We start from the raw sequence: 22,653 nt of genomic DNA, 5'->3' as shown, positions 1-22,653 counted from the left end.
AATGATAGAAAAGCAAAACTGTTGATGTCAAACAAATGAATGAAAAAGGTAGCATTGCCAGTGTAGGGCATCCTGTGCACACGAACATACTGTACACAGCCTAGCATGAAAACACGCATGCATACATTTTTTATTTAAAAACATATTTAACTGGCCTATCCCGTCCAAACACTAACCCAGATGGCGCTGGGCCAATTGTGTGCCGCCCTATGAGACTCCCAATCACGGCTGGTTGTGATACAGCCTGGAATCAAACCAGGGTCTGTGGTGACACCTCTAGCACTGAGATGCAGTGCCCTAGACTGCTGCGCCACTCGGGACCCCAATGCATACACACACACACACACAAGCACACACACCTGCAAAATGTCTTCTTTGAGGATCCTGTGGAAGATGAGTTGACTCTGTATGGGGTGTGTCGGCTCCGCCTCTCTCTTTGTCACGAACAGAAGGTTAGAGATTTCTAAAGAAAACGAAAAACCACGCTGAAATAGGAAACTGAAATAGGAAACAAAAGACATGCCAAACACATCCCTCTAAAGTGAGATGAGGTAACAGAGAAAACCACGGTTACTGAGTAACATTTCCTGTTTGATATTGGTATGAACAGAAGAACTCAACCAGCTCAGGGGCCTCATTTCTAACCGTTGTGTAAATGTAACACTAAATATCCGTGTGCACCATTTCTGAAAAGACCGCGCACACACAAAGATAGAGATTTATAAACATGGCACTCGTCATACAGAGCCTTCAGAAAGTATTCATACCCCTTGACTTATTCTACATTTTGTTGGGTTACAGCTTGAATTCAACATGACAATAAATACACTACCATTCAGAGTTCTGAGTCACTTAGAAATGTCCTTGTTTTTGAAAGAAAAGCACATTTTGGGTCCATTAAAATAACATCAAATTGATCAGAAATACAGTGTAAACATAGTAAATGCTGTAAATGACTACCAAAACGACAGATTTTTTATGGAATATCTACATAGGCCCATTATCAGCAACCATCCAATGGCACCTTGTGTTAGCTATTCCAAGTTTATCATTTTAAAAGGCTAATTGATCATTAGAAAACCCTTTTGCAATTATGTTAGCACAGCTGAAAACTGTTGTGCTCATTAAAGAAGCAATAAAACTGGCCTTCTTTAGACTAGTTGAGTATCTGGAGCATCAGCATTTGTGGATTCGATTACAGACTCAAAATGGCCATAAACAAAGAGCTTTCTTCTGAAACTCGTCAGTCTATACTTGTTCTGAGAAATGAAGGCTATTCCATGCGAATTGCCAAGAAACTGAAGATCTCATACAACGCTTAATACTACTCCCTTTACAGAACAGAGCAAACTGGCTCTAACCAGAATAGAAAGAGGAGTGGGAGGCCCCGGTGCACAACTGAGCAAGAGGACAAATACATTAGAGTGTCTAGTTTGAGAAACAGACGCCTCACAAGTCCTCAACTGGCAGCTTCATTAAATAGTACCCGCAAAACACCAGTCTCAACGTCAACAGTGAAGAGGCGACTCTGGGATGCTGGCCTTCTAGGCAGAGTTGCAAAGAAAAAGCCATATCTCAGACTGGCCAATAAAAAGAAAAGATTAAGATGAGCAATAGAACACAGACAGTGGACAGAGGAACTCTGCCTAGAAGGCCAGCATCCTGGAGTCGCCTCTTCACTTCACGGTTGACGTTGAGACTCTTGAACTTATTTAGGCTTGCCATAACAAAGGGGTTGAATACTTTTCAGTTTAGAATTTTTTGTGAATAAAAAAATAATAATAAAAAAATTCTACAAACAAAATTCCACTTTGACATGATGGGGTATTGTGTGTAGATCAGTGACACAACATGTCATGTTAAATTCATGCTGTAACACGACAACATGGGGGAAAGTAAAGGGCTGGGAATACTTTCTGAAGGCTCTGTACATACACCTTTTTCACATTATAAATCCGACCGGTCGTAAAACTGAGCGCGTGTGAACCGGGCATTATAACTACGCCTGAAAAACGCCCATCATTCACCTTTTATGGTGACAATAACAGCCTTATTTGCTGTATACTTTGGAAGTATTGGAATTAGGCCTAGTAAATGGCGAACTGGATCAAATGTCTTTGGAGGTGTTGGATTTAGGCCTAGTAAATGGTGAACTTGATCAAATGTATTTGGAAGTGTTGGAATTAGGCCTAGTAAATGGTGAACTTGATCAAATGTATTTGGAAGTGTTGGAATTAGGCCTAGTAAATGGTGAACTTGATCAAATGTATTTGGAAGTGTTGGAATTAGGCCTAGTAAATGGTGAACTTGATCAAATGTATTTGGAAGTGTTGGAATTAGGCCTAGTAAATGGTGAACTTGATCAAATGTATTTGGAAGTGTTGGAATTAGGCCTAGTAAATGGCGAACTGGATCAAATGTCGTTGGAAGTGTTGGAATTAGGCCTAGTAAATGGTGAACTTGATCAAATGTCTTTGGAAGTGTTGGAATTAGGCCTAGTAAATGGTGAACTTGATCAAATGTATTTGGAAGTGTTGGAATTAGGCCTAGTAAATGGTGAACTTGATCAAATGTATTTGGAAGTGTTGGAATTAGGCCTAGTACATTTACATTTACATTTAAGTCATTTAGCAGACGCTCTTATCCAGAGCGACTTACAAATTGGTGCATTCACCTTATGACATCCAGTGGAACAGTAGTGCATCTAAATCTTTTAAGGGGGTGAGAGGGATTACTTTATCCTATCCTAGGTATTCCTTAAAGAGGTGGGGTTTCAGGTGTCTCCGGAAGGTGGTGATTGACTCCGCTGTCCTGGCGTCGTGAGGGAGTTTGTTCCACCATTGGGGGGCCAGAGCAGCGAACAGTTTTGACTGGGCTGAGCGGGAACTGTACTTCCTCAGTGGTAGGGAGGCGAGCAGGCCAGAGGTGGATGAACGCAGTGCCCTTGTTTGGGTGTAGGGCCTGATCAGAGCCTGGAGGTACTGAGGTGCCGTTCCCCTCACAGCTCCGTAGGCAAGCACCATGGTCTTGTAGCGGATGCGAGCTTCAACTGGAAGCCAGTGGAGAGAGCGGAGGAGCGGGGTGACGTGAGAGAACTTGGGAAGGTTGAACACCAGACGGGCTGCGGCGTTCTGGATGAGTTGTAGGGGTTTAATGGCACAGGCAGGGAGCCCAGCCAACAGCGAGTTGCAGTAATCCAGACGGGAGATGACGAGTGCCTGGATTAGGACCTGCGCCGCTTCCTGTGTGAGGCAGGGTCGTACTCTGCGGATGTTGTAGAGCATGACCCTACAGGAACGGGCCACCGCCTTGATGTTAGTTGAGAACGACAGGGTGTTGTACAGGATCACGCCAAGGTTCTTAGCGCTCTGGGAGGAGGACACAATGGAGTTGTCAACCGTGATGGCGAGATCATGGAACGGGCAGTCCTTCCCCGGGAGGAAGAGCAGCTCCGTCTTGCCGAGGTTCAGCTTGAGGTGGTGATCCATCATCCACACTGATATGTCTGCCAGACATGCAGAGATGCGATCGCCACCTGGTCATCAGAAGGGGAAAGGAGAAGATTAATTGTGTGTCATCTGCATAGCAATGATAGGAGAGACCATGTGAGGTTATGACAGAGCCAAGTGACTTGGTGTATAGCGAGAATAGGAGAGGGCCTAGAACAGAGCCCTGGGGACACCAGTGGTGAGAGCACGTGGTGTGGAGACGGATTCTCGCCACGCCACCTGGTAGGAGCGACCTGTCAGGTAGGGACGCAATCAAGCGTGGGCCGCGCCGGAGATGCCCAACTCGGAGAGGGTGGAGAGGAGGATCTGATGGTTCACAGTATCGAAGGCAGCCGATAGGTCTAGAAGGATGAGAGCAGAGGAGAGAGAGTTAGCTTTAGCAGTGCGGAGCGCCTCCGTGATACAGAGAAGAGCAGTCTCAGTTGAATGACTAGTCTTGAAACCTGACTGATTAGGATCAAGAAGGTCATTCTGAGAGAGATAGCGGGAGAGCTGGCCAAGGACGGCACGTTCAAGAGTTTTGGAGAGAAAAGAAAGAAGGGATACTGGTCTGTAGTTGTTGACATCGGAGGGATCGAGTGTAGGTTTTTTCAGAAGGGGTGCAACTCTCGCTCTCTTGAAGACGGAAGGGACGTAGCCAGCGGTCAGGGATGAGTTGATGAGCGAGGTGAGGTAAGGGAGAAGGTCTCCGGAAATGGTCTGGAGAAGAGAGGAGGGGATAGGGTCAAGCGGGCAGGTTGTTGGGCGGCCGGCCGTCACAAGACGCGAGATTTCATCTGGAGAGAGAGGGGAGAAAGAGGTCAGAGCACAGGGTAGGGCAGTGTGAGCAGAACCAGCGGTGTCGTTTGACTTAGCAAGCGAGGATCGGATGTCGTCGACCTTCTTTTCAAAATGGTTGACGAAGTCATCTGCAGAGAGGGAGGAGGGGGGGGGAGGAGGATTCAGGAGGGAGGAGAAGGTTGCAAAGAGCTTCCTAGGGTTAGAGGCAGATGCTTGGAATTTAGAGTGGTAGAAAGTGGCTTTAGCAGCAGAGAGAGAAGAGGAAAATGTAGAGAGGAGGGAGTGAAAGGATGTCAGGTCCGCAGGGAGGCGAGTTTTCCTCCGTTTCCGCTCGGCTGCCCGGAGCCCTGTTCTGTGAGCTCGCAATGAGTCGTCGAGCCACGGAGCGGGAGGGGAGGACCGAGCCGGCCTGGAGGATAGGGGACATAGAGAGTCAAAGGATGCAGAAAGGGAGGAGAGGAGGGTTGAGGAGGCAGAATCAGGAGATAGGTTGGAGAAGGTTTGAGCAGAGGGAAGAGATGATAGGATGGAAGAGGAGAGAGTAGCGGGGGAGAGAGAGCGAAGGTTGGGACGGCGCGATACCATCCGAGTAGGGGCAGTGTGGGAAGTGTTGGATGAGAGCGAGAGAAAAAGGATACAAGGTAGTGGTCGGAGACTTGGAGGGGAGTTGCAATGAGGTTAGTGGAAGAACAGCATCTAGTAAAGATGAGGTCGAGCGTATTTCCTGCCTTGTGAGTAGGGGGAAGGTGAGAGGGTGAGGTCAAAAGAGGAGAGGAGTGGAAAGAAGGAGGCAGAGAGGAATGAGTCAAAGGTAGACGTGGGGAGGTTAAAGTCGCCCAGAACTGTGAGAGGTGAGCCGTCCTCAGGAAAGGAGCTTATCAAGGCATCAAGCTCATTGATGAACTCTCCGAGGGAACCTGGAGGCGATAAATGATAAGGATGTTAAGCTTGAAAGGGCTGGTAACTGTGACAGCATGGAATTCAAAGGAGGCGATAGACAGATGGGTAAGGGGAGAAAGAGAGAATGACCACTTGGGAGAGATGAGGATCCCGGTGCCACCACCCCGCTGACCAGAAGCTCTCGGGGTGTGCGAGAACACGTGGGCAGACGAAGAGAGAGCAGTAGGAGTAGCAGTGTTGTCTGTGGTGATCCATGTTTCCGTCAGTGCCAAGAAGTCGAGGACTGGAGGGAGGCATAGGCTGAGATGAACTCTGCCTTGTTGGCCGCAGATCGGCAGTTCCAGAGGCTACCGGAGACCTGGAACTCCACGTGGGTCGTGCGCGCTGGGACCACCAGATTAGGGTGGCGCGGCCACGCGGTGTGGAGCGTTTGTATGGTCTGTGCAGAGAGGAGAGAACAGGGATAGACAGACACATAGTTGACAGGCTACACAAGAGGCTACGCTAATGCAAAGGAGATTGGGATGACAAGTGGACTACACGTCTCGAGTGTTCAGAAAGTTAAGCTTACGTAGCAAGAATCTTATTGACTAAAATGATACAGTACTGCTGAAGTAGGCTAGCTGGCAGAGGCTGCGTTGTTGACTATGTAGGCTAGCTGGCAGTGTCTGCGTTGTTGACACTACACTAATCAAGTCGTTCCGTTGAGTGTAATAGTTTCTACTGTGCTGCTATTCGGGGCTAGCTGGCTAGCTAGCAGTGTTGATTACGTTACGTTGCGTTAAAAGAACGACAATAGCTGGCTAGCTAACCTAGGAAATCGCTCAAGACTACACAATTATCTTTGATACAAAGACGGCTATGTAGCTAGCTATGTAGCTAGTAAATGGTGAACTTGATCAAATGTATTTGGAAGTGTTGGAATTAGGCCTAGTAAATGGTGAACTTGATCAAATTTATTTGGAAGTGTTGGAATTAGGCCTAGTAAATGGTGAACTTGATCAAATGTATTTGGAAGTGTTGGAATTAGGCCTAGTAAATGGTGAACTTGATCAAATGTCTGGAAGTGTTGGAATTAGGCCTAGTAAATGGTGAACTGGATCAAATGTCTTTGGAGGTGTTGGATTTAGGCCTAGTAAATGGTGAACTTGAGCAAATGTCTTTGGAAGTGTTGGAATTAGGCCTAGTAAATGGTGAACTTGATCAAATGTATTTGGAAGTGTTGGAATTAGGCCTAGTAAATGGTGAACTTGATCAAATGTATTTGGAAGTGTTGGAATTAGGCCTAGTAAATGGTGAACTGGATCAAATGTATTTGGAAGTGTTGGAATTAGGCCTAGTAAATGGTGAACTGGATCAAATGTATTTGGAAGTGTTGGAATTAGGCCTAGTAAATGGTGAACTTGATCAAATGTCTTTGGAAGTGTTGGCAGAATGTTTTCTTTTGTGGTGACATTTGTTGTATCTGACCGTTTCTGAAAGAAAAACAACTACAATTTGTTGTGGACCTGTAAACAGATCGTTTGAACATTTGAATTTCCCCAGAACCTAAATATGCTGCACTGCCTGCGAATTCTGAAACATTGATCTACTCTGATGAAAACTACAGTAGCCCTACTTAAAGTGGTATCCTACACACTTCCATGTTCAATTCTACTGTATGTTAGAAACCACACTCCATGCCGGATGAAATCATAATAGCCTATCTACTAGGCCCAATTAAAATGAGAGATGCGCATGGTAATTTGTTGTATGGCTACTCAGGGAATAAGAACACATCATGGGCAGAAAAGGTGAGGAATTTATTCTGCAATGGTTATGATATACACAGAGTGTACAAAACATTAGGTACACCTTCCTAATATTGAGTTGCACATGTTTTGCCCTCGGAACAGCCTCAATTTGTCGGGGCATGGACTATAAGGTGTTGAAAGCGTTCCACAGGGATGCTGGCCCATGTTAACGCCAATGGTTTCCACAGTTGTGGCAAGTTGGCTGGATGTCCTATGTGTGGTAGACCATTCTTGATACACACTGGGAACTGTTGAGTGTGAAAAACACAGCAGCGTTGCAGTTCTTGGCCCTCTCAAACCGGTGTGCCTGGCACCTACTACCATACCCTATTCAAAGGCACTTAAATCTCATCTTGCCCATTCACCCTCTGAATGGCACACATTAACAAACCATGTTTCAATTGTCTCAAGACTTAAAAATCCTTCTTTAACCTGTCTCTTCCTCTTCATCTACACTGATTGAAGTGGATTTAACAGGTGACATCAATTAGCGATCATGGCTTTCACCTGGATTCACCTGGTCAGCCTGTCATGGAAAGAGCAGGTCTTCTTAATGTTTAGTCCACTCAGTGTAGTGTATGATGTTTCTGAATTAAATATTAACATTACCGTATTCAAACGTAGCCTACAAACGTCAATAGGAAAAGGTGAACCATCTGTTGTAGCGTAAAAACTCCGCTGCGGATTGGATCTTCACTAGTTGTAGGCCTATAGGCTATTTCACAAGTATGAAACCATACCAATCAGAAATGGCGAAGAATGTATTCTGCAATGATCATGGAAATTAAATTAATCATAGGAAATATATGCCTGTTTTCTAATTATTTTAGAATGTAGAGATAACATAGGCCTAAATAGATTTTCGCTCTTCTCGCTAATGGCAAATGATTGCATGATTTCATGAGTGTCATTATATTCTCCATTTGCACAAGGCTACTGGGCTACAAGGCTACTGGGCTACATGGCTACTATGGCTACTGGGCTACATGGCTACTATGGCTACTGGGCTATTATGGCTACTGGGCTATTATGGCTACTGGGCTATTATGGCTACTGGGCTACTATGGCTACAGGGCTATTATGGCTACAGGGCTATTATGGCTACAGGGCTATTATGGCTACTGGGCTATTATGGCTACTGGGCTACAGGGCTACTGGGCTATTATGGCTACTGGGCTACTATGGCTACTGGGCTACTATGGCTACTGGGTTATTATGGCTACTTTTGCCTTCTTACAATATATCAACTACATGGTCTAAAGTTAGCGGGAGGAAAGGCACATTCTCACATTTTTATAAAAGCCAACTTTTGCGTCGAAACTGGCACACGCATGTTTTGTGCATACTTTGTGTGTACGTGATGTTTATAAATGAGGCCCCCTGGTGTATTGTATGGTATAATGTACCAATGCCTGTATGGTAATGAATTGCTGTGATGATAGTTTTGGGGCAGGGTATCATACCAAACCTCTGGACAGGACTATGGTAAGGCATTAGGTGCCATGGACAGGGTATCATACCATACCTCTGGGCTGGGGAGGGTAGGACTTTTAATTTAATTTATTTATTTCACCTTTATTTAACCAGGTAGGCAAGTTGAGAACAAGTTCTCATTTACAATTGCGACCTGGCCAAGATAAAGCAAAGCAGTTCGACAGATACAACGACACAGAGTTACACATGGAGTAAAACAAACATACAGTCAATAATACAGTATAAACAAGTCTATATACAATGTGAGCAAATGAGGAGAGAAGGGAGGTAAAGGCAAAAAAGGCCATGGTGGCAAAGTAAATACAATATAGCAAGTAAAACACTGGAATGGTAGTTTTGCAATGGAAGAATGTGCAAAGTAGAAATAAAAATAATGGGGTGCAAATGAGCAAAATAAATCAATTAATTAAATACAGTTGGGAAAGAGGTAGTTGTTTGGGCTAAATTATAGGTGGGCTATGTACAGGTGCAGTAATCTGTAAGATGCTCTGACAGTTGGTGCTTAAAGCTAGTGAGGGAGATAAGAGTTTCCAGTTTCAGAGATTTTTGTAGTTCGTTCCAGTCATTGGCAGCAGAGAACTGGAAGGAGAGGCGGCCAAAGAAAGAATTGGTTTTGGGGGTGACTAGAGAGATATACCTGCTGGAGCGTGTGCTACAGGGGGAGATGCTATGGTGACCAGCGAGCTGAGATAAGGGGGGACTTTACCTAGCAGGGTCTTGTAGATGACATGGAGCCAGTGGGTTTGGCGACGAGTATGACACGAGGGCCAGCCAACGAGAGCGTACAGGTCGCAATGGTGGGTAGTATATGGGGCTTTGGTGACAAAACGGATTGCACTGTGATAGACTGCATCCAATTTGTTGAGTAGGGTATTGGAGGCTATTTTGTAAATGACATCGCCAAAGTCGAGGATTGGTAGGATGGTCAGTTTTACAAGGGTATGTTTGGCAGCATGAGTGAAGGATGCTTTGTTGCGAAATAGGAAGCCAATTCTAGATTTAATTTTGGATTGGAGATGTTTGATATGGGTCTGGAAGGAGAGTTTACAGTCTAACCAGACACCTAAGTATTTGTAGTTGTCCACGTATTCTAAGTCAGAGCCGTCCAGAGTAGTGATGTTGGACAGGCGGGTAGGTGCAGGTAGCGATCGGTTGAAGAGCATGCATTTAGTTTTACTTGTATTTAAGAGCAATTGGAGGCCACGGAAGGAGAGTTGTATGGCATTGAAGCTTGCTTGGAGGGTTGTTAACACAGTGTCCAAAGAAGGGACGGAAGTATACAGAATGGTGTCGTCTGCGTAGAGGTGGATCAGAGACTCATCAGCAGCAAGAGCGACCTCATTGATGTATATAGAGAAGAGAGTCGGTCCAAGAATTGAACCCTGTGGCACCCCCATAGAGACTGCCAGAGGTCCGGACAGCAGACCCTCCGATTTGACACACTGAAATCTATCAGAGAAGTAGTTGGTGAACCAGGCGAGGCAATCATTTGAGAAACCAAGGCTGTCGAGTCTGCCGATGAGGATGTGGTGATTGACAGAGTCGAAAGCCTTGGCCAGATCAATGAATACGGCTGCACAGTAATGTTTCTTATCGATGGCGGTTAAGATATCGTTTAGGACCTTGAGCGTGGCTGAGGTGCACCCATGACCAGCTCTGAAACCAGATTGCATAGCAGAGAAGGTATGGTGAGATTCGAAATGGTCGGTAATCTGTTTGTTGACTTGGCTTTCGAAGACCTTAGAAAGGCATGGTAGGATATATATAGGTCTATAGCAGTTTGGGTCAAGAGTGTCCCCCCCTTTGAAGAGGGGGATGACCGCAGCTGCTTTCCAATCTTTGGGAATCTCAGACGACACAAAAGAGAGGTTGAACAGGCTAGTAATAGGGGTGGCAACAATTTCGGCAGATAATTTTAGAAAAAAAGGGTCCAGATTGTCTAGCCCGGCTGATTTGTAGGGGTCCAGATTTTTCAGCTCTTTCAGAACATCAGCTGAACGGATTTGGGAGAAGGAGAAATGGGGAAGGCTTGGGCGAGTTGCTGTTGGGGGTGCAGTGCTGTTGACCGGGGTAGGAGTAGCCAGGTGGAAAGCATGGCCAGCCGTAGAAAAATGCTTATTGAAATTCTCAATTATGGTGGATTTATCAGTGGTGACAGTGTTTCCTATCTTCAGTGCAGTGGGCAGCTGGGAGGAGGTGTTCTTATTCTCCATGGACTTTACAGTGTCCCAGAACTTTTTTGAGTTAGTGTTGCAGGAAGCAAATTTCTGCTTGAAAAAGCTAGCCTTGGCTTTTCTAACTGCCTGTGTATAACGGTTTCTAGCTTCCCTGAACAGCTGCATATCACGGGGGCTGTTCGATGCTAATGCAGAACGCCATAGGATGTTTTTGTATTGGTTAAGGGCAGTCAGGTCTGGGAGAACCATGGGCTATATCTGTTCCTGGTTCTAAATTTCTTGAATGGGGCATGTTTATTTAAGATGGTTAGGAAGGCATTTAAAAAAAATATCCAGGCATCCTCTACTGACGGGATGAGATCAATATCCTTCCAGGATACCCCGGCCAGGTCGATTAGAAAGGCCTGCTCGCTAAAGTGTTTCAGGGAGCGTTTTACAGTGATGAGTGGAGGTCGTTTGACCGCTGACCCATTACGGATGCAGGCAATGAGGCAGTGATCGCTGAGATCTTGGTTGAAGACAGCAGAGGTGTATTGAGAGGGGAAGTTGGTTAGGATGATATCTATAAGGGTGCCGGTGTTCTAGGCTTTGGGAGGGTACCTGGTAGGTTCATTGATAATTTGTGTGAGATTGAGGGCATCAAGTTTAGATTGTAGGATGGCTGGGGTGTTAAGCATGTTCCAGTTTAGGTCGACTAGCAGCACGAGCTCTGAAGATAGATGGGGGGCAATCAGTTCACATATGGTGTCCAGAGCACAGCCGGGGGCAGAGGGTGGTCTATAGCAGGCGGCAACGGTGAGAGACTTGTTTTTAGAGAGGTGGATTTTTAAAAGTAGAAGTTCAAATTGTTTGGGTACAGACCTGGATAGTAGGACAGAACTCTGCAGGCTATCTTTGCAGTAGATTGCAACACCGCCCCCTTTGGCAGTTCTATCTTGTCTGAAAATGTTGTAGTTTGGAATTCAAATTTCGGAATTTTTGGTGGTCTTCCTAAGCTAGGATTCAGACACAGCTAGAACATCCGGGTTGGCAGAGTGTGCTAAAGCAGTGAATAGAACAAACTTAGGGAGGAGGCTTCTAATGTTAACATGCATGAAACCAAGGCTATTACGGTTACAGAAGTCATCAAAAGAGAGCGCCTGGGGAATAGGAGTGGAGCTAGGCACTGCAGGGCCTGGATTCACCTCTACATCGCCAGAGGAACATAGGAGAAGAATAAGGGTGCGGCTAAAAGCAATAAGAATTGGTCGTCTAGAACGTCTGGAACAGAGAGTAAAAGGAGGTTTCTGGGGGCGATAAAATAGCTTCAAGGTATAATGTACAGACAAAGGTATGGTAGGATGTGAATACAGTGGAGGTAAACCTAGGCATTGAGTGATGAAGAGAGCGATATTGTCTCTAGAAACATCATTGAAACCAGGAGATGTCATAGCATGTGTGGGTGGTGGAACTAATAAATTGGATAAGGTATAGTGAGCAGGACTAGAGGCTCTACAGTGAAATAAGCCAATAAACACTAACCAGAACAGCAATGGACAAGACATATTGACATTAAGGAGAGGCATCCTTAGTCGAGTGATCAAAAGGGTCCAGTGAGTGGAGAGGTTGGTTGGGGGTCACGGCGATTTAAACAGCTAGCCAGGCCATCGGTAGCAAGCTAGCATAGGATGGAGGTCTGTTGTTAGCCACCTCTTGCGTTCCGTCAGTAGATTAGTGAGGTTCCGTGTAGAGGGGATTAATCCAAATCACACAAAAATAATAATAAAAATAAACAACAAATAAATAAAATATAAATAAAATAAACATTAGATATAGTTATAGAGGCCCAAGAAGAAACATAATAATAATACAAATAAATGAATTGTCCGATTGTCTATTCTGAGAGCAGCCGGTAAGACAGCTAACGGTTAGCAGGCCGCAGATGGGCGTCCAGGTAACGTCGCGACGGAGGAGCCAGCCGGATCTCCTTCGGGTAGATAACGTCGGCAGTCCAGTTGTGAAGGCCCGGTGGGGTTCCGCGTAGGCAGTAAAACGGGTCCGGGTAGGTGACTGCAGCCCAGGAGTGATTGATGGAACTCAGGAGTGATTGACGGAGCTGGCTAGCTCCGGAGTAATTGATGTTTGCTCCGGAATCGACGAAAGCAGATAGTCACACGGATAGCAGCTAGCTAGCTGTGAGATCCGGGTATGAATGTCCAGAGAGCAGTTGAAATCCAGGGACATGGAGAGAAAAATTGGTCCGGTATGTTACGTTCCGAGCCGCGTTGCGCCGTACAAAACTGGCGATAGATTTTCGAGCTAAAGGATAGCTGATGACCACAAACCGTGGTTAGCTGAATACTAACAATTTGCCAGTAAAGAAGCTAACTAGCTTCTGAACTAGCTTCTGATTAGCTTCTGGATTAGGTTCTGGATTAGCTTCTGGCTAGCTTCTTGGAGTTTCTGGCTAGCTTCTTGGAGTTTCTGGCTAGCTTCTTGGAGGATTGCAGATTTGAGGTAAATAATACTTATTTATAAATATAAATTGGTGAAGCGGGTTGCAGGAGAGTGTTTTGAAGATGAGTTGATGGAAAATAAAAACAAAATGTATGTGAAAAAAGTTGTAAATATATATATATACAGGACACGACAAGACGAGGACAAAAGACGTCTGAACTGCTATGCCATCTCGGAAGAGGAAGTGGTAAGGCATTACTATGGTAAGGCATTAGGTGCCATGGACAGGGTATCATCCCATACCTCTGGGCTGGGGAGGGTAGGACTATGGTAAGGCATTAGGTGCCATGGACAGGGTATCATACCATACCTCTGGGCTGGGGAGGGTAGGACTATGGTAAGGCATTAGGTGCCATGGACAGGGTATCATACCATACCTCTGGGCTGGGGAGGGTAGGACTATGGTAAGGCATTAGGTGCCATGGACAGGGTATCATACCATACCTCTGGGCTGGGGAGGGTAGGACTATGGTAAGGCATTAGGTGCCATGGACAGGGTATCATACCATACCTCTGGGCTGGGGAGGGTAGGACTATGGTAAGGCATTAGGTGCCATGGACAGGGTATCATACCATACCTCTGGGCTGGGGAGGGTAGGACTATGGTAAGGCATTAGGTGCCATGGACAGGGTATCATACCATACCTCTGGGCTGGGGAGGGTAGGACTATGGTAAGGCATTAGGTGCCATGGACAGGGTATCATACCATACCTCTGGGCTGGGGAGGGCAGGCCTTGCGGAGCTGGAAGAAGCCTCTGTCTGTACTGAGAGTCTGGCCCCTCAGCTGTTCCGTCAGCTCTCTGAGGGAGGGCTGCCTCAGGTCCGTACCATTCAGGCTGTAGCCCTCCGGGCCCACCTCGATCTTAAAGCTACGGTACGGACGTCTATTGGTCAGGTCCACCTACAGCAGCCAAGAGGAGAAAGAGGTTAGAGAGCAATACATCAGTCCATTTATTAACACAGGAATTCATACAGCAACAAATTATCACAATTCAGTTCAGGCAAATTATGGTCACTAACAAGATAGACCTGTTTTCAAAATAAATAAATGTACGATTGTCTTAAAATGAGAGTCGTTGTATACATGACTGTGGGTGAGGGAGGTGGTGTTTGTGGTGCTGTACCTCGTTGCCTGTGACAGTCAGGAGGATGTGGTCATAGTTGATGCAGCTCCAGCGCAGGACGTACATGCCCTCCTCATCGCCCTCCTGACGCAGCTTGTGGGAGGTGTAGTCCATGCTGGAAGGGGAGGGGCCAAAAGGGTTGGATCAATTCAGTTCTACACTAGTATAGAAGTATTATTATATCAATATCTGTATAAATCAAACAAATTTGACTATAGAACTACTACATGTTCTCTATCCAATGACAACTGAATGGGGATATTTAAACTCACCTGATTGGCCCATGACAGCCTTCCTGCAGGTTCCGCACCACAGAGGGAGGGGCCACGTCTGTACACAGGAAGTGATGTGCGTCCACCGTCAGACGGAAGTATCCATCAATAAGGGCGGCAAAAGACAACGCCTCTGCATGGAAACCCAGGCCCAGTTCCTGTGGTAGAAATAAAGTGACAACAAACGAAGAAGGTGAATGTCCAACGTAACAATGGGCACAAAGAGAATACACCAACGTAATGTAAAGCAATGGAACTTAGCCTCATTCAAGATCGCTCATTCAGATACTATTAAACATTTAGCTAAATAAGTTTTCCCTGAAACTTCAAAACAATGAAACTCTACCATATTTTTGTTGTCCTGCTTGTGGACAGTGACTGCGGAGCCCTTGATGTTGATGTGTGTGATCTCATGGAAATCGGAGAAGGTTTTCCAGTCGTTCGAAACGCCTTGAGGTGGTTTGTTCGTCAGGTTGATGTTGGTTTTGTGCTTTAGGGATTTTTTCTTCTCTTTGGCAGTCCATGCATTCTGAGAAATAGATGAACATGACATTTTTTTATCTCTTGATAAACAAAATACCAGACGATGATCGTGGACTACAGGAAAAAGAGGACTGAGTACAAAGCCATTCCCATTGACGGGGCTGCAGTGGAGCAGGTTGAGACCTTCAAGTTACCTGGTCATCACCAACAAATGCGAATGGTCCATGTACACCAAGACAGTCATGAAGAGGGCACGACAAAACCTATTCCCCTCAGGAAACTGACAAGATTTGGCATGGGTCCTCAGATCCTCAAAAGCTTCTACAGCTGCACCATCGATAGAATCCTGACTGGTTGCATCACTGCCTGGTATGGCAACTGCTCGGCCTTCGACCGCAAGGACCTACAGAGGGTAGTGCGAATGGCCCAGTACATCACTGGGACCAAGCTTCCTGCCATCCAGGACCTCTATACCAGGCGGTGTCAGAGGAAGGCCCTAATAATTGTCAAAGACTTCAGCCACCCTAGACATAGACTGTTCTCTCTGCTACCGCACGGCAAGCGGTACCGGAGTGCCACGTCTAGGTCCAAGAGGCTTCTAAACAGCATCTACCCCCAAGCCATAAGAGTCCTGAACATTTAGTCAAATGGCTACTCACTCTTTACACCACTGCTACCTTCTGTTGTAATCTATGCATAGTCACTTTAATAACTCTACCTACATGTACATACTACCTCAACTAACCGGTGCCCCCGCACATTGACTCTGTACAGGTGCCCCCACACATTGACTCTGTACAGGTGCCCCCACACATTGACTCTGTACAGGTGCCCCCACACATTGACTCTGTACAGGTGCCCCCACACATTGACTCTGTACAGGTGCCCCCACACATTGACTCTGTACAGGTGCCCCCACACATTGACTCTGTACAGGTGCCCCCACACATTGACTCTGTACAGGTGCCCCCCTGTATATAGTATCACTATTGTTATTCCACTGCTGCTCTTTCATTACTTGTTACTTTTATTCTTATCTGTCATTTTTTTAAACTGCATTGTCGGTTAGGGGCTAGTAAGTAAGCATTTCACTGTAAGGTCTACACCTGTTGTATTCAGCATTTCACTGTAAGGTCTACATCTGTTGTATTCAGCATTTCACTGTAAGGTCTACTACATCTGTTGTATTCAGCATTTCACTGTAAGGTCTACACCTGTTGTATTCAGCATTTCACTGTAAGGTCTACATCTGTTGTATTCAGCATTTCACTGTAAGGTCTACACCTGTTGTATTCAGCATTTCACTGTAAGGTCTACATCTGTTGTATTCAGCATTTCACTGTAAGGTCTACACCTGTTGTATTCAGCATTTCACTGTAAGGTCTACACCTGTTGTATTCAGCATTTCACTGTAAGGTCTACACCTGTTGTATTCAGCATTTCACTGTAAGGTCTACACCTGTTGTATTCAGCATTTCACTGTAAGGTCTACACCTGTTGTATTCAGCATTTCACTGTAAGGTCTACTACACCTGTTGTATTCAGCATTTCACTGTAAGGTCTACTACACCTGTTGTATTCAGCATTTCACTGTAAGGTCTACTACACCTGTTGTATTCAGCATTTCACTGTAAGGTCTACACCTGTTGTATTCAGCATTTCACTGTAAGGTCTACTACACCTGTTGTATTCAGCATTTCACTGTAAGGTCTACACCTGTTGTATTCAGCATTTCACTGTGAGGTCTACATCTGTTGTATTCAGCATTTCACTGTAAGGTCTACATCTGTTGTATTCAGCATTTCACTGTAAGGTCTACACCTGTTGTATTCAGCATTTCACTGTAAGGTCTACATCTGTTGTATTCAGCATTTCACTGTAAGGTCTACACCTGTTGTATTCAGCATTTCACTGTAAGGTCTACTACACCTGTTGTATTCAGCATTTCACTGTAAGGTCTACATCTGTTGTATTCAGCATTTCACTGTAAGGTCTACACCTGTTGTATTCAGCATTTCACTGTAAGGTCTACTACACCTGTTGTATTCAGCATTTCACTGTGAGGTCTACTACACCTGTTGTATTCAGCATTTCACTGTAAGGTCTACATCTGTTGTATTCAGCATGTGACTAATAAGTAATAAATACAATACAGATAGATACAAGGTGTGCCATAATTTACACATTATAAGTGCCAAAATAATATACTCACTGTCACATTCTGTAGCTTCCTCCGCCACTTGATCCCTGTATTTCCAGACACAAGGACTTGGTACTGGGTGGGCTGACCCTGGTTACAGGAAGTGGGTGTTCCTTGGATCTCCCCTTCGCTGTCCGTCACACGGAGCACTTTGGGCTCGTACTCCTTGTATTGATGAGACCGGACACCATTTTGTTAGCTTCAGGAAATTCTTTACACAGACCTTAGACAGACTATCGGAGTAACACCTGGTTCTGTCTTTGGCCCGGCGCAATTTTTTTTTTTTTCTGAGAGTGTGTCTGTAAACACGGTTGCACAGAGCATTATGGGTACTGTAGTACATCTTGCTACACACCTCACAGCCGAACCCACAGGTCAGAGTTTCCAATGTAGCTAGGTATTTGACCTTGATGTCGTGCGTGCTGACGTTGTCACTCTGCACTGTGTTGTTGTTGAACTCACTGAGGAAGTCCTGGAACACCCGGGAGATACGGAGTCGGGTCAGGAAGTTGCGCTGCTTGATGATTTGGTTCACTCTATCTGGGATATATTTCTTATAGCTGGGTGGGATGGAAGGAGTCGTGTGTGAGTCGGGGGTGTGTGTGTGTGTGTGCATGAGCGTAAATGGTTGCGTATTAAGGAAGATGGTAAACGGTTTAATTTTGAGCCTCTGGGATTGTGACTGGTTACCTGATTTGCCCTGCTACACCAGGGATGACGATGTTGTTGTCCAGGGCATGGTGTGAGATAGACAACACTGCCATCCCCAGGCACTCATTCTCAATATAGTGGACCTCCTCTTCATTCTGAGGGTTACTCAGTGTGGCCCACCCCTTCAGGAAGTCATGCTGACCCTGGGAAAATCAAAACACACAAACACACGATTCAAGATATATGATTGTGTATGCTAGAGCTCTCCATTTGAGTATATAGCTGTTTTAAACTGTGTGAAAATATGTTCGGAGTGTGAGAGGATACCTGGGCAAACAGATACTTCAGTGAGGCAGTGTCAAGGAGGGGGTTACCCTCTGGTTCATTGCTGTTCTTACTCTTGAGGGTGTGTCTGCAAACACGTGGCACACTCTCATTCACACCATGCCAGTTGGTGAAGTAGAACCTGAATAAAGAGATCAGGGTTATCTTTAAAAAACAAAAAAAAGGTATTTCACTGTCAGTATGAACGTTTTGTAAGAAAGAAATGGTTTTAACTCAACAAGTTTGTTGAATTTGCAGACCAAGTAGCTGCTGTATCCTAAAATGGTCTCTCTTCAATAGTTGTGACAAACTGAGGAGTAGCTTATCCTAATGCTTACCTCATGCGATAGTGGAGCTTTAAGCGGCTGCTTTCCTTGAAGGTGTGATTCGGAGGGAACCAGATTTTCCTGACCTCATCATACAGGGCAAACAAATTGCAACAAAGAGGGGAAATGCCTAAAAAAAAGAGACATGATTTCCCTCAACAAGAACCACCCATGATGTCATATTCATGATCCATGACAAACATTCAAATAAGTCAGGAGGGAGAAGGAAGACTTGGAATTTCTCGAGAACACGGTCCGAGTGAAAATATCCTGCTGAATGTTCTACTCTGAAAAGAAGGATACAAAACAGAGTAGAAAAAACTGAGATGGGGCACCAAGTAATAGTGTGTCTGTGTGTGTGTGTGTGTGTGTGTGTGTGCGTTTGTTGTGTGTGCGCGTATGTGCGAGAGAGAGAACAGAGTCGGGGAAACATACACAGTTTAACCAACAATAGGAACACCTTCTTAATATTGAGTTGCATCCCCCCCTTTTGCCCTCAGAACAACCTCAATTCGTTGGGGCATGGACTCTGCAAGGTGTCGAAAGCGTTCCACAGTGATGCTGGCCATGTTGACTACTTCCTACAGTTGTGTCAAGTTGGAAAGAGCAGGTGTTCCTAATGTTCTGTACACTCAGTGTATGTGCCAACACTAACGTGACTCAGACTCACCGCACTTCTTGGCTGCCTTTGTGCACAGCTCCTCAGCAGTGTAACAACCCCGGAGAAACTCCAGCTGGGGAGAGTCTTCCAGGTAGAGATGGACCTCGAGGCCCTGCACCATTACAGGAACTGAGGTGAACTCGCCCTTCCTCTTCATCCTCATCTTTACCAACAGTTGCCTGCCCACTTCCATTGTCCTGCTTCACTGAATGAGATAAGGTGAATGTTGAGAGGGTGAAGAAGTTGGTTACTATGTGGCTTTAATACATTACATGACCAAAAGTATGTGGACACCTGCTCGTTGAACATCTCATTCCAAAATCATGGGCATTAATATGGAGTTGGTACACCCTTTGTTAAAATGGAGTTGGTCCCCCTCGCCCCCACACTCTTCTGGGAAGGCTTTCCACTTGATGTCGGAACATTGTTGTGGGGACTTGCTTCCATTCAGCCACAAAAGCATTGGTGAAGTCGGGCACTGATGTTGGGCGATTAGGCCTGGCTCGCAATCGGCGTTCCAATTCATCCCAAAGGTATTCTATGAGGTTGAGTTCAGGGCTCTGTGCAGTCCAGTCAAGTTCTTCCACACCGATCTCAACAAACCATTTCTGTATGGACCTCGCTTTGTGCACGGGGCACTGTCAAGCCAAATCCAAACTGGCCTCCCTTGAGAGGCATTTTGCTGCACCAGGACAACCCAGAGTTGAGCTCAGTGCAATGCTGATTGGCTAATTGTTTTTTGTTTTTTTAAATGATCAAGGGAGGAGGCCAAATACTTGCTGGCATCAGTCAATCAAATGCTACCGTGGTATCATACTCTTTTGTTCCAGACAGCATCAGATACATGGGCTTACACATACAGAGACAGAGGGGCGCTGTTTCCCTCACTCGGATGATTTCTCCAGTGAGATTCAGCCACTTGCGAATTGACAGAAAATGATGAAAACACAGAGAAATTGGAATCCATGAATACATGCTACTGCGGTAGAAACGCTTTTATGCGCAAATATTGATATAATAACCATCATCTAGGCGAAAATATGTTGTGGTCCTCCCACCACCTCGGGAAAGCGTACAATTTATTCGGCTAAAGATTAAATAAATGATGAACTTCACAGGGTGTTGAAAGTGCAAGGCGATGAGTTTGATTCTCCTTTCCAATAAATATCGAGAGTCTTATTCTGGTGAAATGATGATTGATGCTTGGCTGCCATTTGACAAATTAAAATAATCTCGCTCCTTTGTCCATAGTAATCGCAATGTGTAGGCTATACCCGCGAGCTGTTGGTAACAGCTCACTTGCCAATACCAGAGGGGGCACAGTACCTATATAACGCTAAACATTTAGTGACAAAACCATCAGTAGAGTTGAAAATGCGAAGGAAACCCATGTAACAATGTTTTATTCGGTACATGGGAATTTAACCGCAAAAGTTATTTGATGTAAACACATCTCTAGTGGGAAAATGCGCATATTTTATTTATGTGGATTGTAGATTATTTTCATGAAAATCTGTCACCAATTGGATGGAAACCTAGATACTCAACACTTCTGCGCATTACTTGTGTTTGGGTAGGCTATTAAATACAACAGAATATGCCTTAATATATATATATATATTGTGATAATAGCTAGGTTTCCATCCAATTGGCGAGATTTTCATGTGAATATTCTAAAATCCGCATAAAAACAATATGCCCCACCAGAGACGTTTCCACCAAATTGACATGTTGCAGATAAAAGGCTGCACGTGATGACGTAGTAAGTACCTTTTGTGGTTAAATTACCATGTACCGAATAAAAAAATACAAGTTAAATAGGTTTCCATTGAAACACCTCTACTTACGGTTCTCACAAAAACATTTATATAGGGGACCACTGTTATTAGCACGTGCGCTCTAGCCAACATCGCTATCTGTGTGTTGTTGGCTAGAGCGCACGTATAGCCTACATGATAAGATTATTATCATGGACAAAAGAGCAATATTATTTTTATTTGTCAAACGGCAGCCAAGCATCGATTATCACGTCACAAGAATAAGACCCTCGATATTTATTGGAAAAGAGCATCAAGCTCGTCACCTTGAACCTTCGCCACCCTGTAAAGTTCATCTACCTACCTAATAAACTGTATGCTTTCCTGACCAGTCAAAGTGGGAGGACCACACAACATGTCAACGCATGACTCCAAGTTCACTTCGATATGTTGGTTATTATATCATTATTTGCGCATAAAAATAACGTTTCCAACTACATGTCTGGCATAATTCATTTTACCGACACAAAAGATGCCACCTTGTCTAGTGTTTTGTGTTGAACGACATTCGGAAGGTTTACCGGAAAATCTTCTGTTTCCATAAGGCTTGTCGTTACTTTTTTTTTATCCGACATGTACTTTACTCACATAAAAGGTTTGATGGAAACGTGGTCAAAGTAACCGAAATACACTGGGTAGAGCGTGCCCAGAACTCGTGGCTTAGCGCTACTGCTCCGCCAAATAATGAATGCACGACTCCTCGTTCCACTGCTCACATGCTTTTGTGTAGTATTACAAAAAAAGAACTGCTTGCCTCCAGTCATGTAAGATAACTTAGAATTGCATGAAATTCATTTATAAAAGGCTTTTTTTTTCTGGGACCCACAAATAAAATTATAGATGAATTCAATACTTTTGTTATAAAATATATCTTGTCAGTGGTGGTCTTCGAACCCACAACCTTCTGGCCTGCAGCACTGTCAAAATGACTACATTACCATGTAATGCTTATAAGAACAGTTACTAAAACGACACACCTACGGCTCGTGTCCGCCCTAAAAGTGAGGCTAAACGGTAGGTATGTTCTCCGCTATCTACTTTAGTTTTTAATGATTATTTTGGGTATAGGGGAGGATCACTTAGTCCAGGGAGGGTCACGTAAAACATATATATTGTTGAAGGGAGGGCCATCCATTTTCATTTCAGAGAAGTTCGATTTGTTACAGGTATCTGTCATTATACATAACATACAGTCCTTTACAGTATACAGTTGACCTGTACATGATGAAACAACTCATAATGAAACTCACCTATGTATTGCCGTCCACGAATCTCTGGGAAAACAACCCTGTCTTTCACGAGTGCCTCAATATCAATGTACAATTATTATTGTGTATTATAATGACTTTCTCAGCATTTACCATTGATAAAGGTGTTCAGTCCTGCGTAATGAAGTTTGCGAATCTCGGTTTTGGGTCTTCCAGGCAAGCGTTGCGTCAATTCCCGAAAACGCTTTCGAAAATCCACGCCCAACTACGTCTATTGGTTAACCGATCTAGCGGAAACAGAATGAACCCGTGTACTACTACCAGGCTATTTCAATTAGTTACGATGAAATACTTCAATTCAGGAGCAATTTTACAGCAAGGAATATTTTGCACAGTAGGTGTCAAGAACATTCCGTAGCTGAGCTCAATAATAACAT

The 22,653-nt window shown here is 44.8% G+C and overlaps 1 protein-coding gene across 1 annotated transcript in view; it reads right to left on the bottom strand.

Moving 5' to 3' along the window:
• LOC115103336 (tyrosine-protein kinase JAK1-like) overlaps positions 1 to 22,532 on the bottom strand; it is a 36,143-nt gene extending 13,611 nt beyond the window's left edge. The window contains exons 1-12 of the mRNA XM_065005926.1: positions 22,259 to 22,532; positions 19,201 to 19,396; positions 18,543 to 18,660; positions 18,208 to 18,346; positions 17,920 to 18,083; positions 17,585 to 17,789; positions 17,242 to 17,394; positions 14,893 to 15,075; positions 14,547 to 14,704; positions 14,275 to 14,389; positions 13,862 to 14,051; positions 360 to 463 (exon numbers count right to left, since the gene is read on the bottom strand). Coding sequence (XP_064861998.1) covers positions 360 to 463; positions 13,862 to 14,051; positions 14,275 to 14,389; positions 14,547 to 14,704; positions 14,893 to 15,075; positions 17,242 to 17,394; positions 17,585 to 17,789; positions 17,920 to 18,083; positions 18,208 to 18,346; positions 18,543 to 18,660; positions 19,201 to 19,384 — 1,713 coding nt within the window. The 5' untranslated portion in view covers positions 19,385 to 19,396; positions 22,259 to 22,532. The remainder of the gene's footprint in view (positions 1 to 359; positions 464 to 13,861; positions 14,052 to 14,274; positions 14,390 to 14,546; positions 14,705 to 14,892; positions 15,076 to 17,241; positions 17,395 to 17,584; positions 17,790 to 17,919; positions 18,084 to 18,207; positions 18,347 to 18,542; positions 18,661 to 19,200; positions 19,397 to 22,258) is intronic.
• Positions 22,533 to 22,653: the final 121 nt, after the last annotated feature.

This window comes from Oncorhynchus nerka, linkage group LG20, assembly GCF_034236695.1.
Source record: "Oncorhynchus nerka isolate Pitt River linkage group LG20, Oner_Uvic_2.0, whole genome shotgun sequence".
NCBI lineage: Eukaryota > Metazoa > Chordata > Actinopteri > Salmoniformes > Salmonidae > Oncorhynchus > Oncorhynchus nerka.
Note: the sequence above shows the minus strand (reverse complement) of the source record. Positions and strands in the feature narration are given on the sequence as shown.